The sequence below is a fragment of the Herpailurus yagouaroundi genome, unplaced genomic scaffold, assembly GCF_014898765.1.
Source record: "Herpailurus yagouaroundi ecotype Mexico unplaced genomic scaffold, PumYag 180, whole genome shotgun sequence".
Taxonomy (NCBI): Eukaryota; Metazoa; Chordata; class Mammalia; order Carnivora; family Felidae; genus Herpailurus; species Herpailurus yagouaroundi.
Genome location: NW_024412411.1, coordinates 1,926,144 through 1,949,332, shown reverse-complemented (window position 1 = coordinate 1,949,332; position 23,189 = coordinate 1,926,144). Strand labels below are relative to the sequence as shown.

Sequence of the window (23,189 nt, the reverse complement as noted above, 5' to 3'; positions counted from 1 at the left end):
CAGATCCTGAGAGAGTTATCTGCCTGGACCGGAAGCTTAATATCAGTAAGGTGAGCTATCCGCATCCTTGTAGAACCCAATCTGTAGGCTGCCCTGTGACCAGACAAAGATAACAGGAAGGTGTTTGGCCTACAAAGGGAGAGGCCCTGGGCTGCAGGGAGTGGGGGTGGGAGAAACTGGAGCTTCACCTGAGTGCCAGCCCATCAGCTGTGGAAACTGTGGTTCCCAGGCAGCAAGGTGAGGCTAGGATTCAGATCTGAGTCCCATTCCAAACCAGATCCTTTCACAAAGAATGAAAGAGAAGCTTTGTGAGAGGCACTCAGGGCATCAGCCTAAGGCTTGCAAATCCAATGTTTCTCCTCTGGCCTCAATTCCTGCCCTTGCCGTCTTAACTTCTATTTCAGCCACCTAGAAATTTTTGCTTGTGCTTTGGTCCCACCAAGTTTTTGTACTTGCTGAACCATAACCATGGAATACCGGTCCGCCCTCCGTCTTCTGCTTGGCAAACATTACTCCTCTGGAAGCCTCCTCTAACCTCCCTGGGCTTCCATAGGCTACTTGTGAGGGCTTGTGTTGTCAGGGACAGCAGATGATAAACATAGTAGGTAGGTGTTTGTACAAAGGGACTGGAGCGATGTGATAAGAAAGTGCCTGGATGACTTCTTTTGGTTGAGTGGTCAGAAGTCCTGTTAGTGGGGAATTGCAGGTTGAAATCTGAGAGGCTATGAGGAGCCAGACCACAGAGGACAAAGGAACGTTCCAGGAACACAGAAAGAGAATTGCCTGAGAAAGGCCCAAGGTGAAAAGTGTGAATGGTATGGAAGGGGAACAGTTTGACAGAGTGAGCTCTAAGTTGGGGTGGATGGCAGGGCTTTCTATGCCATTGAAGCTTAGTTTTTCCAACAGATACCATGGAAAAGCCTTAAAGCTCTGGTAAGGGGCTGTCATGTAGTAAGACATTTTTTGTGTTTGTTTTCCTTTTTTTCCTTTTTTTTTTAAATCTTTATTTATGGGAGAGAGAGAGACAGATTGCAACCTGGGGAGGGGCAGAGAGAGAAGGAGAAGCAAGCTCTAGGCTCTGAGCTGTCAGCACAGACCCTGACGGTGTGACTTGAACCCATGAACTGTGAGATCAAGACCTGAGCCAAGTCGGACGCTTAACTGCCTGAGCCACCCAAGCTCCCGAATGCATATGCTTCTTGACCCAGCAATCCCTTTTCTGAAATTCAAGTATAGCATTCTACCATGCATAAGATGATTCAGTGTAGCATTATTTGTCCTTTTAAGAAAGGGAAGCAATGCCATTGCTCTTCATTGGCATTCCCTACCCACTACCACCACCAATAGCTCCACCCTAGTCCACATCTAGAAAGGGAAGGAAGGGGCAAGAAACTTTTATTTCCCACCAGGAGCCTGATGACTCATCTGCCAGTCTCTGCCCACCTCTTCCACCAATGCCCTCATCATGCCCTGTGATGTAGGAGTGATGAACTTGGGGGAGGGAACTTGAGGGGGAAGCCTGGTGTAGAAGTAAGAACCTCAGACTTAGGGGTCAGCTGCCCCCCCTACTTACTGGTGAACTTCAAGCCAGTCCCAGTCCCTCTTTGGGCCTCTCAATAGGAATGATAAAGCAATGAGGCATGTTGCCCCCCAAACGACTCATCTCCAAATTATTTTCGAGACACAAGATATACCTGGATCTGTCTATTAAAATAGGCTGTCAGAGGAACCCCATATGACCCATCTTGGATCAAGAAGCATAATTACTAGGGCATTGGGAGGCCCCTTTATCTGAGATTGCTGAGCTGGGCTGAGGCTGGGTCACCTAGGCTGGGTGCAGTCAAGGAAGATGTCCCGATGTCAGCAGTGGGAGGGACTCAGCTGAGGAGCCAGAGGTGCATCATAGGGACCAGGCTGAGCAGGAGAAGCCCAATCCCATGGGACATGGCCCCCGCACTCATGGCCAAGGCATAGAACCTGGCCACCTCCTCGTTGGGGTTGCCCTGGGCCGGGTCGAACCACATCTGGATGCAGTGGCCGCTCCCTCGGCTGTAGTTGCTGAGTTTGTAGGAGTGGCTCCAGATGCCCTCACACAGGGCTGCGGGCGTGGGAAAGTAGGTCTCAAATGTGCGGCAGGTGGCTCCGGCCGGACACTTGTTCGATCCTGCATGGGGAGAGAGGGTGGACACAGACATTCAGCCCCTGGGCCCAGAGCCCATTTCTGGCCACCCCCCTGGAGATCCGCACCCAACCCCAGATCCTCGGACCCCGCCTCCATCTCCGCACCCCCAGGCCCTCACCTGAGCTCCAGTCCCAGCCCTTGTGCCAGTTGCTCTTGCAGGTGTAGGACGTGCGGCAGTCCTCCCACCATTGCTGACAGTCCTCCTTGCACAGGGGCACGTCCAGGAAGCGTTCTTTGCGCCAGCTCTGGTTCACCTGGGGGGGAGGGGGGGAGGGAGGGCTCCTCTCAGCCAGGGGTGCTGGCAGCCACCGCCTTGACCACCTTGACCGAGCAGGATGGCAGCCCGCTGGGCTGGGGTGAGGGAGAGGCCCGTACCTCCTGGATCCAGGGCCCCAGATTGGGTGAGCACTCGTACAGACAGTTGTCCTGAATGAAGTGGCGCTTGCAGGCAGGCTCTATCTTGCTGCAGTGGTCCAGGTTAAAGTTATACAAGAGGGAGGGGTCCTTGTGCAGCTCCTGGCTGGTGTTGTGTGAGCAGCAGGCGTTCTTCCTCCAGGGAGTGCACTGGGTGGAGAAGACACTGGAACACATGCCTCCCCCACCACAGCTGTCTCCTCCATATTCTGGCTCCTTGGCCCCAGGTAGGGCATCCAGAGGAATACTTGCTGGGGAGGGTGCCTCTATGCCTGGCCCTTGGGGTAGTTATAACAGAACTTTTAACAGAGAGTAAAACAGAGGATGTGGGAGGCATGGGAACCACTGTCTGGGGGAGCAATTATTTTTACAGCTCTAAACAGTTTACAAAGTTATTTCACATGATTCGTGTTATTTATATTACTCATTCCACATCCAGCCCATATTAACTGAATGCTTACCTTCAATCAGGCGTTGTGCTAGGTGCTGAGAATATAGCAGTGAACAAAACAGATCAAATCTCTACCTTTATGGAGCTTATAGTTTTAGTCCCGGGCAGAGGGAAGATACAGATCATTGTAGGCACAGAAAACAACAAGTGCAAAGTCCCTGAGGCTTTGGCACTTTATGCCTTTAACGGTCTAGTGAAAACATCATTACTTCAACTTTGACAGAGTTTACCCTGGGAAATGGTAGGATCAAGATTTTAACTCAGGACAGGGGTGGGGTTGAAAAGCCTGGCTCCAAGCTGTGGTAAGGGTGGAGATGAGGGGGGCTGATCTGCTGTCATCTGGTCTGGAATCCCAGGCTAGTGGACTTCAGATAGGTCCAGAAAGCAGTGGGGAACAGAGGGGCAATGTCTTGCACATGAACCCCAGTGTGGACCTGACCCAACGCAGGAGGCAATCCCAGAGAGGTAAATTCAAGACAGCTAAGACAGAGGAAGTGGTGAAGGTGTCTGAAGAAATCGTTCTGAGCTGGTCCTCCAGAGCTGAGTGATTATGAGCCGATTGCTTAAAATCTCTGAGATGACCTCTAGCACCCAGGGCCAAGTGACAGGGGAGATGTGACAGGTCTGAGCACTCAGGAGAAACTCAGGAAAACCCATGAGGGTAGAACCAAACCTACCCTTCTCCAGCAACCCAGCCCGCCCCCAGCACGGCTGACACAGAACATGCTTCCAGGCCTCCCTAACTTCATGCACACTCCTCCTCTGATGCCCCAACTCTCGGTTGCCCTGCAAGAACCCATGCACCTCATCCCTGACCTGCCCACCACAGTCAGTGGTTTCTGCCTCCACAAGATTAATTATATAATGAAAATCACTTGCTGGCCTACAGCAGGGGCTCAACATAGATAAGCACTCTCAGTGCAGCCCCTGTCTCTCATAATTACAGAATCATCTGTCTCCCACAAAAGTCTGTGTGCCATTTCTTGGAGAAGAAGAAGTGCTCCAGAGGGTTCTTCAAAGCACCCTCTAGAACTTAAAAGGTTCTGAAAATGAAGTGGTGGATACAGACTTCCGGTTTTGGAAGATAAAAAGCTCTGGAGATGGGTGGTGGTGATGGTCCCAAGACAATGTGCATGGATTTAATACCCCTGAACTGGATACTTAGACATGCTTAAAATGGCATATTTTATGTTACTCATATTTTAGCGCATGCACACATGCACAAAGCAAATGATACATCGGAAATGACTCAGAAGTCATGGGGCTCTGGGCTTCCCGCCCTTCACTTCCAGCCCCCGGGTCAGTCTATGCCTTCTTTCCCTGGAAACATCCCCGGCCCTCTAGCAACGTGAGATTTTGTGGGGAACAGAGGAGGAGACCAGGAAGAGTGAAATACTGACATCTCTCACGATCCTGGAGTTCAACCTCAGGCTCGGGTTCCCTGAGTGGCTTCAGGGGCTTTACCTATAAAAGGAGGGCCCTCACCTTCCCTTCTCTGTGGGCAGCAGCATCCTTGGCTCTTGCCTCACTACGCTTGCCATGGCTTGTGCTGTAACCCTGCCACCCGTGTACATGCTGTTCTCTGCTAGGCTGCCCTTTCCTGCTTTGTCTTCCTGGAAATCTCTTACTCATCCTCCAAGGCCAAGGCTGATGGCACCTTTCCTGGGAAGTGTTCCCAGCGTTATCTGATTTGTCACTGTCTCTTCAGGACTTAATAGGGGTGGAGGACCTGGACTGTTCATATGTGTTTGCCGCATTGTGACCTTGAGGGACCTGTCTCCCCTATACCTCGTCTTTGAGCTGCGTAGGCTGGCACATAGTTAATGCTGGGAAGGGCACTGCCCGACTCTGTCCTAAGCCCTGCTAAAGACTAGCCTCTCAATTCCCACATGTACCTATGCCCTCTCTGGGCCTCATTTCCCATTTCCTTATCTGAATGAGTAGAGACCATCCACCTACCAATTAGGCCCTTTGGGCATATTCACTGACAAGGCATGAGGAAAGCACTTGGCCCATAGTGGGTGCCAGAAAATGGTCCCCTCACTACAGTAAATCTGGTGGACTCCTGGGGATTGCCTCAGCCACCCTCTTGACTCCATTGCTCCCCAAAACTGATCTTCCCATTTCCCAACTTCTTCCATTCTCCCCAACCCTTGACCCCACTCCATCCTCACCTGGTCATGCAGCTTGTCCTCAGGGCCCGGCTTTGTCTTGTGGTGCTTGGCATCCATGCAGACATTGAGCAGGTCTCTCCTGGCCCCTGGAGTCCTGGACTGGGCACCCCACACAGTAGCCACCGAAACCAGAAGCAGCAACTGTGTCATCTCCCAGGCCATGTTCATCCGTTCCTGCCAGAAAGCCACAGTCAGAGGTGGACACAGCCTGAGAGAGAGGCAGCAGCCATGAGACTCTCCACCGAGTGTCTTGTCTGCCTGCCAAGCCCAGATCTCTGCCCTCCTCACCCAGCTTATCCCCTAGGGCACCTGAGTCAAACAACAAGGCAGATGTAGAGGTCTAGGCCAGAAGGCAAGACCCAAGGGCCTTCTTCCAAGGGCCCTCCAATGCTAGCTTGCTCTACCTTGGTGGGAGCCACCACCCTTCTCTGGATATATCCTTCTGTATTTCACTGGTGGTGTTTCATCCACAGTCTGAGAGTCCTGCCAGCTCGGCAAGTCTTCTCAGATCTGTACAATGGGAACCACAGGAAGTGGTCTGCTGATGAGGGTGGGGAGTGAGAGGAAGAAGTACCTGTCAGCCTCAGCCTATCCCCCACCAGTCCAAGGTAGCCTCGTTTCAGGCCCCCGGAGACTGCCAGTGGGCAGACAGGGATGCTGACCCTGGGCCAGCTGAAGGCCACTGAGCCATTCAGTTACCGCTTATGGTCCTGGACCCGGTGACACGGGAGTTGGGAGATGCTAGGGGTACAATGTGGAGAGCCAATGAGGGTGCAGGCCCGGAGAGTCAGAGCCCGGTTTCTCACACCTCAGCAACCCCTCCCCACCACACAAGGGGCTTGGGAAGTTACCCTGGTGGAGCCAGGCGTAGAACCAGGGGAAGGCCAAGAGTAAGGCACTTGAAGGAGGGAACGGAGCCAGAGCAGTGGGTGGTGGGAGTTACCAGAGGAAAATTCAGCAGACACACGAGACCCCAGGAGAACTGGGAAAGACTTCACCTTTCCTCCCCTCTCCCTCCCCACTTTCCCTCAAAGCCTGAACTTGCCTCTGCCCTCAGCCCACCTGGGAGGTACAGTGTCTCCCTCCTCCTCTCCACTCCCTCTTATAAACCTACCTGGACTGCTTCTCCAGTGTCTCAGTCAGGTGGGGTGGTCAGGCTCTGTCTAGGAAACAGCTAAACTGTTTTTCAGTGAGAGGCCAGGCAAATAAATTATGGTCCACCCAATGGGATCTAACCTGGTATAAAAGATTGAGAAAGCTCTTGGTGTACAAATATGGGAAAACCTCCAAGTATATTGTTAAGTGAAAGAAGGAGGGTGCAGAAAGGTGTTGGTAGAATGCAATCTTTTGTGTAAACAAGGAAGAGGGAGAATGTATGTGCTTGCGTAAGAAAATTCTGGAAATGTAGAAGAAAATTTTTTAAGTAGTTGCTTGGTGGGATGACACAGGATTAGGAATGAGACTTTCTTCTATTTTTTTTTAAATTTTTTAAAGTTTATTAATTTTTTAGTAATCTCTACCCAACAAGGGGTCAAACTCCCAACCCCAAGATCAAGAGTCGCATGCTCTTCTGACCGAGCCAGCCAGGTGCACTGAGACTTTCTTCTATAAATCTTTCTATGCTGTTTTGATTCTTTGAACCATATGAGTATATACCTTATTTAAATATAACATATATGTTTGTATGTATATGAATATAAATATATAAAATGTTGAAAGATAAAATACAGAATGATGCATCTGATTTGATACTATTATGTACATTTCAGTAAGAAGGATATTTATAGAATAATGCTATGTATTAGTTATGGATACTATAGATATGTTTGCAGAAATGTGAACATGAGGCTACCATTAGTCCTAGGTCCTTGGGTATACTACCATAGAAATTCTGTGCGTTTATGCCATATGCAGTTGGCCCCTTGAACAACATGGATTTGAACTGCACAGGTCTACTTATACACAGATTTTCTTTGGATAAACAGTACAGTACTATAAATGCATTTTCTTAATAACATTTTTTCTCTAGCTTACTTTATTGTATGAATATGGCATACAATACACATAACATACAAAGTATGTGTTAATTGTTTATGTTACTGGTAAGGCTTCCAGTCAACAGTAGGCTATTACTAGTTAGGTTCTGGGGGAGTCAAAAGTCACATGCAGATTTCTTTTTTCTTTCTTTCTTTCTTTCTTTCTTTCTTTCTTTCTTTCTTTCTTTCTTCTTTCTTCTTTCTCTTTTTTAATTTTAATGTTTATTTTTGAAAGACAGCATGAGCGGGGAAGGGACAGAAAGAGAGGGAGACACAGAATCTGAAGCAGGCTCCAGGCTCTGAGCTGTCAGCACAGAGCCCGATGCAGGGCTCGAACTCACGGACCGTGAGATCATGACCTGAGCTGAAGTCGGATGCCCAACCAACTGAGCCACCCAGGCACCCCTAACATGCAAATTTTCAACTGCACAGTGAGGTAGGGAGTATCAGCACTACTAACCTCTGCATTGTTCAAGGCCAACCATATGTTCCATTTTTGTGCACAAATGATAGCATACTGTTCTACACTTTGCCTTTTGGGGGTAGTTTCACTGTACATTTGTGCTTTTTTTAAAAAGTCTATTTATGTATTTTGAGAGAGAGAGAGAGAGAGAGAGAGAGCATGTGCATGTGCATGTGAGTGGGGGAGGGACAGAGAGAGAAGGAAAGAATCCCAAGCAGGTTCTACATTGTCTGCGCAGAGCCCAACATGAGGCTCGATCTCACCAACTGTGAGATCATGACTTGAGCTGAAATCAAGAGTCGGACACTTAACCGACTGAGCCACCCAGGCACTCCTCACTATACATTTATACTTTTGACAAAACAAACAAAAACCTCATGAAGCCAAGTTATCCGCACTTACACACTTGAGTATTATTGTCACAGCTGATACCATAACCTTCAAGTACTTCTTTATGCCTTGTATGGTCTGAAATTAATTAAAATGCTCTCTATGGCAAAAACCCTTTCTTTAACCATTATAAAAAAGTTAAGAAAGGAGGCACCAGGCTGGCTCAGTCAGTGGAGCACGTGATTCTTTAAAAAAAAATTTTTTTTAATGTTTATTTTATTTTTGAGACAGAGGGAGACAGAGCATGAGCAGGGGAGGGGCAGAGAGAGAGAGACACAGAATCTGAAGCAGGCTCCAGGCTCCGAGCTGTCAGCACAGAGCCTGATGCGGGGCTCGAACTCACGGACCCTGAGATCATGACCTGAGCCGAAGTCGGAAGCTCAATGGACTGAGAGCCACCCAGGCGCCCCTGGAGCACGTGACTCTTGATCCCGGGGTTGTAAGTTCAAGCCCCACGATGGGTGTAGAGATTACTCAAAAATAAAATCTTTAAAAAACAAAAAGTAAAGGAAGAAAAGTTCATTTTTTCAAGTCAGAGATGCTTGTCCCTTAGTCTATTTCTCAAACATTATTTCAGATAGTAAAATTGCTGCTAGCAAGAAGATAGATGGTATTGCCCCTGTTTTTTTCTTTTTTTTTAAATAACGTATATTGATGTTTTCCCATTATGATTTTGGGAAAACCTCCAAATCTTGTCCTCACGTACCCAACTAGTGGAATACGTCTCCTGGGGCAAGGTCTGTGGTTTCAGTCTGTTCTCAGCACATGGTCCTGCCGCGGGTACGTCTGGGATGACAAGGTCAGAGTCTGGTTATGAGATGCTCACCTTGCCCCATGTGCCCACTCCGGGCGCCATCACTGCTGAGTACCAGACCATGGTCAGCAGCACTATTGAACCAGCCTGCAAACCAGCCTGCGATCTTCACTGTGCTGCTGGTCTTGGTACCTTCATTCCCTAAACTGGGACATGTATCTGTTTTCCTTCTCTTAGGAGAGGTTTGAAGGTGTAAATGAAACTAAACATGTGTTACATAATCACATCAGTCATCATACATTGAGAACTACTCTACCCCAGTTAGAATAATGGATGCTTTACTTACCTTGTTGTGTCTGTAACTCCCACAACCCACTGCAATGTTAACTCTATTACTCCCAACATACAGATGAGGAAACTCAGGCCTTGGGAGTTAGGTGACTTCCCAGACAGCTAAAGAGTAGAAGAGTCAGGATTCAACCCAAGCTGATTTAGCTACAAAGCCCATGCTTTTTTCACTGTAATGCTATCTCCAGATACATGGTCTCATTTTGTTGCCTTGTCTCTAGGAAATTTAGCTGAGAAACCACATTCTATGTTTACTTTTGAGAACAGCCTTCAGAGCTTCTCTCCCTAGAAACCTCTTAGACTGTACAATATTTTTTCCAGTTCTACTAAGTTTTGTCAATGTAAATAAAAGAAATATAATATTTTAGAAAGAAGAGTATCATGTTACCCCATTCCAACTAGAGGTAAGTTTAGATTTTTCATTAGAAGTTCTTCCTACTAGGGGCGCCTGGGTGGCGCAGTCGGTTAAGCGTCCGACTTCAGCCAGGTCACGATCTCGCGGTCCGTGAGTTCGAGCCCCGCGTCGGGCTCTGGGCTGATGGCTCAGAGCCTGGAGCCTGCTTCCCATTCTGTGTCTCCCTCTCTCTCTGCCCCTTCCCCGTTCATGCTCTGTCTCTCTCTGTCCCCAAAATAAATAAACGTTGAAAAAAAATTTTTTTTAAAAAAAGAAGTTCTTCCTAGCCATGTTATCAAGCAGGTATACAAATCACAAACGATGCAGAAAGGGAAAATGTAAGATTTCCATTGCTTTTTTGAAAAAAGCTAAGCAAAGACATAAATAAATATATAAAGGCGGTCATGCCTGGACCAATGCTGTGGTCCAAGAAACAAAGGTTATGATTAATCTAATCCTGTGCAGTGGAGGGGAAAAAGCCCTTTCCCATGAGGAGGGGTTAGAGAAGAGTACAAATTCTTTGACTGTTGACAAGTGAGGTCTGTGACCCTTCCCCTCGAACGTGGACAGGCTCCGTGACCGCTCTGACCACTAAAATGTGATAAAGCTGATGTTTTGCCAGTTTCTAGCTCCAGGCCTTAGGGATTATTAAGGACTGAATGTTTGTGTCTCTCCCACAGTCGTATGTTGATCCCTTACCTGCCCCCCTACTATGTGATGATATTGGGAGGCAGGACCTCTGGGAAGTGATTAGGCTTAGATGGGATTAGTGCCCTTATAAGAGTTATTTAGAGAGCTTGCTTTTTCTTTCTGCTCTCTACCACGTTTGTGGTATTCTGTTACAGCAGCCCAAACCGATCGAGGCAGGGACTAGCAGCTTCTATTTCCTATCTCTTAGATCCCTGAGCCACCATGTGAGGAGACTGACTACCTACTGGAGGGGCCACACTGAGAAGCCCCTGGACTACATGGAAAAGAGGGGTCTAGGAAGGATGGCCTTCCAGCAACCCCTGCCCAAGGGCCAAGCACATGAGTAAAACCATCTTGGATGTTCAAGACCAGCTCAGACATAAGCTGAACACTACCAAGTGACCCTAGCCACTGCTACGTGGAGCAGAAGGGTTATCCATCTGAGTCTTGCCCAAATTCCTGACTCATAAAAATCTTGAAATTTAATAAGATAGCTATTAAGTCACTACATCCATTTGATTTTTTAACTTTGCATTTTGGAATAATCTTTGACTTACAAAAAAATTGCAAAAGTAGTAAAGAGAGTTCCCATATACTTTTCATCCATGTTCCCTGAATGTTGGCCTCTTACATAACCAAACACATTTTGGCCAGAAAATCAGAGGAGCATTGGCCCTTTCTGAGTGTATCATATCAAGGGGTATGTGATGTGCAATATGTCCTATTGCTAGCAATAGTTTGGTTAAGGTGGTTTCTCTCCATATAGTTATTAGTTTTCCCTTTGTGAGTAATCAGTATTTTGTGGGAAAATACTTTGACACTATGCTTATATCCTCATCGCACTGTCCTCCCATCCCATCTTGCCTGCAACTATAAGCCACAAAGCTAGGAGATGGGTGCAGCAATAGAAAACTGATAATACTGTGACAGTTAGTGTTGCCTTTTCCAGGCTCTGGGTGCAGCAATAGAAAACTGATAATACTGTGACAGTTAGTGTTGCCTTTTCCAGGCTCTGAGAAATAATTTGGGTTATCATCTTTTTTTCTATGTTTATTTATTTTTTGAGAGAGAGAGAGAGAGACAGACAGAGCATGAGTGGGGGAGGGGCAGAGAGAGACACACAGAATCTGAAACAGACTCGAGGCTCTGAGCTGTCAGCACAAAGCCTGACATGGGGCTCGAACTCTGGAATGGTGAGATCATGATCTAGGCCACGGTCGGATGCTTAACCGACTGAGCCACCCAGGCGCCCCTGGCTTATCATCTTAATACAGCCAAATAACAGTTAATTCTACAGAATTAGCAAACTATTTCCACAGACTTCCTCATCACTGCAAGGGATGATCAGATTATTTAATTATTGAAGAGTTTTAATCCGAGGAGTGACATGATTCAATCGGCAGTTTTGAAAGATCTCCTGGCTGAGGTGGGCAGAAGGGATTGGGTGTGGGCAGGTGGGTGGATCAGATAGACCTCAGGAGTCCAGGCCTGGGATGATGGTGCCTTGGACCAGCAAGGTGGCAGTAGGGCACCTGGGTGGCTCAGTTGGCTAAGTGTCCGGCTCTTGATTTTGGCTCAGGTCATGATCTCACAGGTCGTGAGTTCAAGCCCTGCACTGGGCTGTGTGCTGACAGTACAGAGCCTGCTTGGGATTCTCTCTCTCCCTCTCTCTGCCCCTCCCCTGCTCTCTCTCTCTCTCTTTCTCTCAAAATAAATAAACATTAAAAAAGTTAATCAGTTCAAGATTCACTGAGTGTCTACTATGTGCTAGGCTGCTCTAGGTGCTAGGGCTACAACAGTGAACAAGACAAAGTCCTTGCTGTCATGGAGCTAACATTCCAGTGAGGGAGGGGAGATGAGAGAAAACAAATGAAGAGATATATGGTGATGGTGCTCTGGAGAAATAAAGCAGGGTAAGGGAATAGAGAATGATAGAGGGGGCTGTTTTATTTTATTAAAGTTTATTTATTTTGAACCATTAGATCATGACCTGAGCTGAAGTCAAAAGTCGGCTGCTTAACTGACTGAGCCACCCAGGTGCCCAGCAGGGGTTATTTTATATAGAAAGATATTTTCTATATTTTATATAGAAAGATCTACAAGGTGATATCTGGGCAGAGGCCATAGTGAAGTAAGGAAAGTTTCTGTATGGATATGGAGGAGTATCTTGTACCAGTCCCAGCTTATCAAGAAGCAATGTTGTGGTTGGACTGGCCTTGACCCTTGTGCTTCCTGTTATGAATGTAAGATGCCTTTCAGCAATAACCATCAGGAAACTTTGAAAAAAATGAAGATTTATTACTCACAGAACCTGGAAATTACACAACATACCTGGGGCCACACAACGAGGTCATGGGTAGAAACAGCACACGGGCCTGGGGTTCCACTTTTATTGGAGTCATGGGTGGGGGCCTAGGGTTTCACGGTTTCACTCTTTATTGGTGAACTTAAAACATGAAAGCAGGGGGCACCTGCTGGCTCGGTCAGTAGAGCATGTGACTCTTAATCTCAGGCTTGTGGGTTCAAGCCCCATGTTGGGCATGGAGCCTACTTGAAATAAATAAATTAAATAAATAAGAGTGAGAACTTAAAGTGTGAGAAGAGAAAAAACAAGATCTCCAAAACAAAAGAGCATCCGTTGGCGGGGAGGTGACCTGGCTCTTTAGCCCATGTGGCTGGCAATGTGTTTATTGAAGAAGACTGTCCTTGATATGGATGTCTCAGTAGTCAAAGCTTAAGTCAGGCATTTGGGCTGCAAAAAAGAACAACCCACTGTCAAGGTTTACATTATAATCTTCCCTGTGATGCTGAGGTATCAGAGGCAATGGTGAGGAGATTAATGGTGGTGGGGTAGCCCACATGCTAAAAGTCAGGGGTAGGGCAACTTGTAACCCAGAAATTGCACATAAATAGGATTATAATAGTAAATGCTATAATAATTGTACAGACAATATTCTGAAATCCAGTCCACAGCCGTCGTCTCAAACTTGCAAGGTCCATCCATGAAAACAGGTTAGTGATCGCAAGAGTTTAGCCATCTGTTCAAAGATTTGGGTGATGTTGTAGAATATTTTTTTTATTAATATTTATTTTGAGAGAGAGAGAGCACAAGCAGGGGAGGGACAGAGAGAGAGAGGGAGAGAGAGATCCCAAGCAGGCTCCATGCTGTAGGCACAGAGCCCAACTCAGGACTCGATCTTATGACTGTGAGATCATGACCTGAGCCAAAATCGAGTTGGATGCTTAACCAACTGAGCCACCCAGGAGCGCCCATATGTAATTAATTCTTGATCTTGATGTTTCATTACAGTCTTATGAATCCAGCTTTTCATAAGAGTTCTGTAAATTCTTACTGAGTTCAATGGTATGATCTGAAAGTTATCAGAAAGCTGTACTTGTGAGAGTCCTTTCCATGAATCTCCTTGAAGATGAAGCACCTTTGCAAGAGACTCAGAGTAAAACAATAACTGCCTGTAAATGAAAAAAGACTTAAAATGCCCATAGTTAAGGGGTGTCTGGGTGGCTCAGTAAGTTACGTGTTCAACTTCAGCTCAGGTCATGATCTTTCAGTTTGTGAGTTTGAGCCCCGCATCAGGCTCTGCTGTCAGCTCAGAGACCACTTCATATCCTCTGCCCCCTCTCTCTCTGCCCTTTTCCCACTCACACTCTTTCTCTCCCTCTCTCTCTCTTCTAAAAATAAACATTAAAAAATGCCCATAGTTAAAAGTCTGATGAGAGTTCTGTTTAGTGAAATTGATGAGGAAATTTGGTTATTTCTGTGATATGCAAACATCTTAAGATGGTAACTGGAATTATGACTGATAATGTTACATATTGGACTTTTAGGAGTTTCATATAATTTCTGGAACACTTATATTAGTAACATATATCCATACAAGGATATCCATGAAGAAAGTTTAGCATTATTTCTTACTCAACATGTTTCCGTGTAATTTAACACATCAAATAAGCCCAATTTGTTTAATGTCTTTTTCTATTTTTTTAAAAGTTTATTTATTTTAAGACAGAGAGAGACAGAGAGAGAAAACAAACATAAGTAGGGGAGGGGCAGGGAGAGGGAGAGACAGAATCCCAAGCAGACTCCTCACCATCAGTGCAGAGCCCGAGATGGGGCTCGAACTCATGAACCATGAGATCATGACCTGAGCTGAGATCAAGAGTCAGACACTTAACCAACTGAGCTACCCAGACTCCCCTATTTTTTTTATTTGTTTGTTTTTTTATTTTTTATTTACTTTTTTATTTTTTTTTTTTTTTGAGAGAGAGAGAGCACAAGCAGAGGAAAGGGGCAGAGGGAGAGAGAGAATCTTAAGCAGACTCTACGGTCAGCACAGAGCCCAAAGCAGGGCTTGGCTCTACCTCACGACCCTGAGATAATGACCTGAGCCAAAATCAAGAGTGAGACAATCTACTGAGCCATCCAGGCACCCCTCTTTTTTTTTTTTTATGTTTGTTTTTGTAATGTTTATTTTTTATTTTGAGAGAGAGAACACACACACGTGCACATGCACACTCACATGAGTGGGGAAAAGGGCAGAGAATCTCAAGCAGTCTTCATACTGTAGGGCAGAGCCGAATGCAGGGCTCAAACCCATGAACCATGACACTATGATCTGAGCCAAGATCAAGAGTCAGACGCTTAAACAACTGAGCTACCCTCGTGTCCCTTAATGTCTTTTTTTATACAGAGAGAGAACAAATCTTTTGAGATGTTCCAGGTGCCCTTTAGAAAATTCCAAATGTATTTCCAAATTAAAAAAAAAAAAAACAAAAAAAAACAGAACTTCATTTAGAATTTGATTTGGGAGGCACCTGGGTGGCTCAGTTGGTTAAGCGTCCAACTCTTGATCTTGGCTTAGGTCATGATCTCACAGATCGTGAGACTGAGCCCTGTATACAGCTCTGCTCTGACAATGTGGAGTCTGCTTGAGATTCTCTCTCTCCCCCCCTCTCTCTCTTTCTCTGCCCCTCCCCTGCTTATGCTCTCTCTCTCTGAAAATAAATAAATAAAACTTAAAAAAATGATTTGGGAAAGTTTGATTTTTGTCATTTGTTTTCCTCTTTCCCATTATGAAATAACCAGGTTTTTTTTGTTTTTTTTTTTTTTAGGGCAAATTTTTCTTTTTCCTTAACAAAAATGCATCTTCATACTTCATACCTTCTCTTAGCCAAAAACATATCCTACTTTCCTTGCATACAGAGTTGTTTCCTTTATTAGTTCTAGTAGCTTTAATATATTAATTAGAATTCTTAACCCTTAGAAACCTTAATTTCTAGTAACAACTAAAAGGCAAGGAGTTGTGAACTTTTACATCAGCATTCATTAGATTGGCAAATTTATGAATATATTTAACAATTTCTAGTAACACACATTTCCCCATAACACAATTTTTCCATGTGACCCAAGACCTGTTTACTAACAGACCCAGATGTCTTTAAGTTCTTCTATAATGAAAGGTCAAAAGCAGGTAAATTTAGACTTGTTTAACAATTAATGTTTCTGGGTGGCTCAGTTGGTTAAGCGCTGGACTCTTGATTTCAGTTCAGGTCATGATCTCATGGTTCATGAGTTCAAGCCCCATATCATGTTCTGTGCTGACAGTGCAGAGCCTGCTTGGGATTCTATCTCTCCCTTTCTCTGCCCCTCCCCTGCTTATGCTCTCTAAATAAATAAATAAATAAATAAATAAATCTAAATAAATAAATAATAAACAAACAAATAAACAAATAAAACTTAAAAAAATAATTGTTTCAGTATTTCATCTTGTTTAGAAATAATATAGACATTCAATGAATTCCCATCATTGAATTTAACTTAGCAAAATTCTTTTTTTTTTTTTTTAGTTTATTTACTTATTTTGAGAGAGAAAGAGCGAAAGCACACATGCACACGAGCTGGGGAGGGGCAGAGAGAGAGAATCCCAAGCAGGCTCCTAGCTGTCTGTGCAGGCACCAATGTGGGACTTGAACTCACAAACCTTGAGATCATGACCTGAACCGAAATCAAGAGTTGGATACTTAACCAACTGAGCCAGTCAGGCACCCCTCTTTTTTTTTTTTTTTGACTTAGCAAAATTATAACAATGAAAGTTACCAAAGATTTGGGAAACTGTTTTTTTTTTTTTTTTTTTAAGATTTTATTTTTTTAAAGTAATCTCCACACCCAACATGGGGCTCAAACCCACAACCCTGAGATCAAGAGTTGCATGCTTGGGGTGCCTGGGTGGCTCAGTCAGTTAAGCATCTGACTTCAGCTCAGGTCATGATCTCGTGGTTCGTGAGTTGGAGCCCCATGTCAGGCTCTGTGCTGACAGCTCAGAGCCTGGAGCCTGCTTTGGATTCTGTATCTCCTTCTCTCTGTGCCCCTCCCCAGCTCTCTCTCTCTCTCTCTCTCTCTCTCTCTCTCTCTCAAAAATAAAACATTAAAAAAAAATGAAGAGTTGCATGCTCCATTGACTGAACCAGCCAGGTGCCTCATGAAACTGGACATGCTATAAGATATAATTACTGATGAAAGTTTCACCTAAAAACTCTTGTCCCACTTACATCTATCTAAATCACTGCTCCTCACAATTATGTTTAGGATACCCAAAAACACTTCATTAGACACTAGACAAAGTCAGCCATCATCCCAAGCTACTGTTCTTCCTGACAAAATTTATATTAGAGATAACATGAATTTGACTAATAAACCCAGGTAGAATAAAAGTTGTATGTCTGCATTATAGTTAATGTTGATAACTCTGAAGACATACCAATTTTAATTAAATTTAAACTAGATTTATTTACCAAAGATTATCCCAGATCATGTGAACTTAAAAAACATTTGGGTTAGTTTCTGTATTTCTGAGTTTTAGGAATATTTAATTCATAAGTGCTCATTTTTAAAAAAAATTTTAACATTTACTCATCTTTGAGAGACAGAGAGAAAGCATGAGTGGGGAAGGGGCAGAGGGAGGGAGACACAGAATCCAAATCAGGCCTCTGGCTCTGAGCTGTCAGCACAAAGCCTGATGTGGGGTTCGAACTCACCAACTGCGAGATCATGACCTGAGCCGAAGTTGGACGCTCAACCCACTGAGCCACCCAGGCGCCCCTTTAAGTGCTCATTTTTAAGCCAATTAAATGGAACTCTTATCAATTAATTTTGGCAATACCATCTGGAGGTAGAGAGAGAGAGAAAAAAAAAACCCACATGTACAGAACATATATCCACAGACATACATAAACATACAGAAATACACAGAGACACTATTGCAAAATTTTAGCCATGAATCAAGCACATAATATAAAAGTCACTAGTTTATAAAAAAGTTGAATCCCAGTTGGCAGATGGAACAAGTTAAGGTGTCTTGCTCCAATGGCTAAAGCTTTTTACTAATAGTTGTGAAGGCTTTTAAGATTTGTACTTGTCCTTGACAAGTAGACTTAAGTTACATCCTGGGGTGTTTACACTTCAAAGACATGGTGAGATTTACATTTTCAAGGGACCAAGAAAGAATGTAAGTTTTCTCCTTGGGGTTTTAGTGCCTTTTTGATGGTTTTGCTGGTACCTGGAAAATATAGTGGCACTGACCTTTAATTAGAGGAGCACCCCGTAAAAATAATTCTGTGGACTCAAGGTCAAATCGGGCCTATTCAGAAATGGAAATGAAGAGGGAGTCATTTGGGTCATTGTAGTCATGAAAAGGATAAACCCATTGGACCATGCTCATTTTGTGCAGCAGGAGATGGGCTTCACCTTAGTCTTTCCATTCACTGTGAGCCTTAGCAGTGATCACTGTGATGGAAAGATGGCATGGAGCTAGGCAGTAAATATCCAAGGGAGGAGAGAAGTATGAGTATGAGGGGACTCTAGGGGCCTTTGCCCCATTTCCCTCTTCCTCTTCCTTGGAGGCCTTGATAACCATATCAGCTTTCCCTTTGGTGGCAGGGATGCCTCCAGAAGTGTGCTTCTAGTTCTGCCCCATTCAGGGGAAAGCTGAGGGGTTCAGGATCTGTGATATCTTAGAGGAAACAAGCACATAGCCTGGATGGATCTTTTAAAAAGTTATGGATTTTACGGTCTTCAGAGATACTGGCCAGTTGGTGCATTTTGGCAGCCATGAGTAACAATTCAGAGCCCATTCCAAACCAACAAGAAAACTTGCAATAGCCTGTTTGTTCCTCTCTTTCCTTCCTGCTGCATAAAATCTCTAAGAAATGTTTGAATTACAGTTAAGGTACGGTTGTGGTCTCAGTTTCTACTTTTTGTTTTTATCCTGTTACCTTAATCTTAGGTGTTGTTACCAAAAATTTTGGATGACATCACTGTAAGCCCTCTTGCTAGGTGGCTGCTTTCCTTTCCAGAGTGTACCAAAAGACCTCTCTGGATTGGGGTCTGCCTCCACTAGCGCAATATACATAGGATCTTTGGGAAAAGCTCCTAGGCCTCTGAGTGTAATACCAGAGTCTTGCATTTTGGTTTACATGGCATTGACTAACACCCAGGAAGTGTCCGTGGGGTTTTGCATATATCAAGGAAATGGTGTACCTCCTCCGGGTTCTCAAGAGGCTCTGGCACCAGATGTTCAGGACATGTATATCTGTCCATCATTTTTTTTAGTAACATCTGACCAGGGATTGGTAATATCCTATTGGGTCAGGGGATGAAGAATGGAAATAGTGAGTGAAGTGGTGTCACAGAGACTGTAGGCCTCTGTTGTATTTTCCCTCTGGTGGTGCCATTGGTTTCCGCTTGCAAAGCTATTTCAGTCTTCTGGATTAGAACATGTAGTCCAAGCATAACTCACTGACTCAGTGGTTGCAGGCAGAAGTCTCCTGTCCTCTTTTCCTTGTGTCTTTAGCCCAGAGCCTCTCCTTGGGCAGTGACAATACCCTTGTGATCCAGTCTACCTAATTCCTTAGCTCTTCTTGGCCATGAGGAATGGAGGACCCTCTCACACAGTAATAGTCAATTAAGGCCTTTATAATTAGGAGTCTGATTATCTCATTAGACCCTGTGGGCTTGATCACGATGCTCTGGGGAGATCATTGGATTGTTATGATAGCTGTGACTCTTTGGGTTACACGCCACAGACAACATACCACAGGGCCAGTATGCGAAAGCACATAGCAGTGTGACAGACCCCCAGCAAGTGGTGCTTCTTTCTGAGATGATGTTACCCATCTGAGTTAGGTGGTTAATAAGCAAGTTACAGGTAAAAAAAAGCATTCCCTCCCCCCCTAAGGTAACTGCAAGGACCATCATGCAGTCCTGCTAGCCACATTGATGTGGAAACAAAGGCAAACGAAAAATTAAATTTCCTTACTGCCTACAGCTCATTGACAAGTCCTTGGGACAAGCAGAGTGACATTCCTCTAAGAGCTCAGCTGCTTCGATGATGACACTTTGCTAAGGGCAAAAGGCAACCTTAGCTTAACATTATCCCAACCTCTAGGATCCCGTAAGTCTACCTGAACATATAAAAATTGCTTTAGAAACTTCCTTTACCCCCCCCCCCCCAAAGATATATGTTGGCAATCATCCTCCAAGCATAGGGCCCACTGAAATACATCTGAAGAGTCTCATGATAAAGGTTTTACTAGGCAGTAATAAATGCCTTTTCCTAACAACAGCTGGCCCCTTCAAGGTCCTGGAAACCTTGCTTCCTTAGAAGACCTATGCTATCCCTAACCACCTCCCAACCTGAGGGTGTATAATCAATCACCTGTCACAACCCCAGGGCAGCTCTTTCTGCCCATGGGTCCTGTCCCATGCTTTAATAAAATCACCTTTTTGCACCAAAGATGTCTCAAGAATTCTTTCTTGGCCAATGGTTCTGGATGCACCCCCGCCCCCCCCCCCCCCCAACTCTAAAACCGCATCAACACCAATTGTTCTGTGCTGGTCTCAGCCTACTGGTAAGCAGTGCTGTGGTTGGACTGGCCCTTGTGATTCTTTTTTTAAGATGCCCTTGAGCAGTAATCATCAGGAAACTTTGGAGGAAAGGTTTATTACTTACAGAACCTGGAAATTACACAGCATACTTGTGGCCACACAGCAAGGTCACCATAGAAAGAGCATATGGGCCTGGGGTTCTGGGGTTTTGCTTTTATTGGGGTCGATGGTTGGGGCCTTGGGTTTTGAGGGCTCAGTTTTTTTTGTGTGTGTGTTTTTTTGAGGGAGAGAGACAGAGCCCGAGTGGGGAAGGGGTAGAAAGAAAAGGAGACACAGAATCTGAAGCAGGTTCCAGGCTCTGAGCTGTCAGCACAGGGCCCAACTCGGGGCTTGCACTCATGAACCGCGAGATCATGACCTGAGCTGAAGTCAGATGCTTAACTTACTGAGCCACTTAATTGCCCCTGAGGGCCCAGTCTTTTTGGGGAATTTAAAACTTAAGAGTGAGAATTTAAAGTGGGGGAAGAGAACAAACAAGTGGCCCAAAGTGGTCAGTTATCAAAGTCAGCAAAATCCCTAAAACAAAGGAGCCTTGGTGGAGGAGAGGTGGCCTGTTTATTAGAAATGGCTGTCAGGGGGCGCCTGGGTGGCGCAGTCGGTTAAGCATCCGACTTCAGCCAGGTCACGATCTCGCGGTCCGTGAGTTCGAGCCCCGTGTCGGGCTCTGGGCTGATGGCTCAGAGCCTGGAGCCTGTTTCAGATTCTGTGTCTCCCTCTCTCTCTGTCCCTCCCCCATTCATGCTCTGTCTCTCTCTGTCGCAAAAATAAATAACCGTTGAAAAAAAAAATTTAAAAAAAAGAAATGGCTGTCAGTTGGACCAAAGCTTCAGTCAGGCACTTGCATTACAAAAAACAAAAGAAACCAACTGTCAGAGGTTACATTGCAAGAGGATGTGTTCCAGACAGAGGGAACAGTAAGCCCAAAGGCCCTGAAGCAAAAATGCACTCTAAACATTTCAGGAACAAATAGGAGGGAGATATTGTATTCACATCACTCAGCTCTTGCCCTTCCTGGATCCTGGAGAATTCTCTGCACAGAGCCATGGATTTTCCACTCTAGCCTATGGGCTTTGGACTTATTTCTGACTCTTGAGAAATCCCTATCCTACCTCCTACTTTCAGCCCAGGGCTGGCTTGAATAAAACACAATGAAGGAGCAAGTAGTATCTCAGGACAGAAGGGCCAGGGCCAGGAAGTATCTTCTAGGGACTCACATAGATCTGGAGACATGTTTGGGATATTATGTTAGAGAAAACAGAAGCTGGGATATGAAGTGGAATCTGCCTGGGTCCCCAGCAAGTCACAATAGGGTCAAGGTAAGGCCCAGGATTCCTGGCTCCCATTCTGTCCACTCAATCTCAGGGCCACCAAAGCCTTTCCCATCTGAGTTCCCCTAACATTCTTTCTCATCTCTCTTTCTCTATCCTCAGATACCTGGTTCTGCCCAAAAGGATTTTCACTGTTCTTTAAACACATCATCATCTCCTTTCAACTCCATACCCTTAAAGGTAATAATGCCTCTTTGTACAGCTCCTTCTCTCACTTGTCTACCAGGTAAACTCCTATTCATCCCTCAAGGCCCTCTCAAATGTTTCCTTCCCTGGAACAAAAGTCTAAACTCAGTTTCTCCAGAACCCATTCATCCTTCCTTTCTCTGTACTCTCATAACACTCCTGCATACATTGATTTTAACATTTACTATGCTCTCCTATAATTGTCTATAGTTGACTTAGTCCTCACTGCACTATATTTTTCTCTACGAGAGGGATTATTTCTGCTTCATTGCTCTATCCATAGGGCCTAGCATGGTGTCTGGCTTTTGCATGGTACTCAATAAATGTTGACCAAACAGTGGAACAAAGAAAGGAATATGAAGCAAATTTCTTAACCTCTCAGAGTCTTAGTTTTATTATCTTTGAAATGAAAGCAAGTTAAGCACCTGGCAAGGTTAAATAATGGATAATGAATGTAAAACAAATGTCACCATCATTGACTGAGTTACCCAAGCCAAAAATAGGGAATCACACAAATTTTCCATTTCTCCCACTCCCTCTTCCTCTACCTGGAACTAACCAGTCACCATGGCTTGTTGAACCTGGCTAAAGACCTTGGTAAGAAACTCTAGCTTACAGGGGAATTTCCACTAGGCCAGAGCTGTCAGGAAGCATGAGAGGCAAAAGGTGCTGGCAGTAGGGATCCTGTAAGGAAAAGAAGTAGGAGGAGAGACTCATGGGGACATAGGCCACAGGAAAAGCAGAGAAAGGATCGAGTAGATGGGAGACGTCAGGCTTTGTCCTGGGGACATAGAAACCACTTAAGTCTGTGCCCTCAGGAGTTCCTGGTCCGCTTGGGAAACAACTAGAAACACAATTTGTACAGAACTAGGTTGTAGTAGATGTGAGAAGGGAGATGATTATTATTTTCAGAAATACCAAACAAAAGCCGTGCTGTCTAGCAATAGGTTTACAACCTATTGGAAATATGTACAAACTGCCTCCTGCCCCCGCCTCACCCCAAACACACACAATGGAGTCCCAAAGCCTTAGATACTTCATTTCCTCATTCTTCTTCCCCTCTCTGTTTTGCAGGCTTATTTTCCTGGGCTTTGCAATGAGCATGCGCCAAAGAACAAAGGGAGGAGAGACTGAAAGTCTCTGCATCACCTTAGGGAATGTACATTTGTTCCAGATTACCTTTTGCCTTACATGGGCATAGGTAATGCCCGGGTAAGACTATAACCTCTGTAGTACTTAGCCAGTGAGGAACCAGGGGAGGGACTTGTGCGCTAGGAAACAAATTGTCTGCGGTAAATGCCCAGAGCGTGCCTGTTTGTCAGACACCCACTTGCAAGAACATTGATTAAAACCTCGTTTCACCGGGAACCCTCTTGCACTGTTGGTGGGAATGCAAATTGGTGCAGCCACTCTGGAAA

At 45.1% G+C, this 23,189-nt stretch overlaps 1 protein-coding gene across 2 annotated transcripts; it reads right to left on the bottom strand.

Moving 5' to 3' along the window:
- Nucleotides 1–1,691: 1,691 nt before the first annotated feature.
- On the bottom strand, nucleotides 1,692–6,518 carry LOC121039230 (folate receptor beta-like). Of its 2 annotated transcripts, XM_040489232.1 has the most exons (5): nucleotides 6,336–6,518; nucleotides 5,222–5,395; nucleotides 2,558–2,746; nucleotides 2,301–2,436; nucleotides 1,692–2,164 (listed from the first exon to the last, which is right to left on the bottom strand). In XM_040489232.1, the coding sequence occupies exons 2-5, from the start codon at nucleotides 5,387–5,389 to the stop codon at nucleotides 1,878–1,880; spliced, it is 780 nt and encodes a 259-aa protein (XP_040345166.1). In that variant the 5' UTR covers nucleotides 5,390–5,395; nucleotides 6,336–6,518; the 3' UTR covers nucleotides 1,692–1,877. The 2 variants fall into 2 exon arrangements, with proteins under 2 accessions (XP_040345166.1, XP_040345167.1); XM_040489233.1 differs by lacking the exon at nucleotides 6,336–6,518 and having other exon boundaries at nucleotides 5,222–5,426.
- Between the last annotated feature and the right edge of the window lie 16,671 nt (nucleotides 6,519–23,189).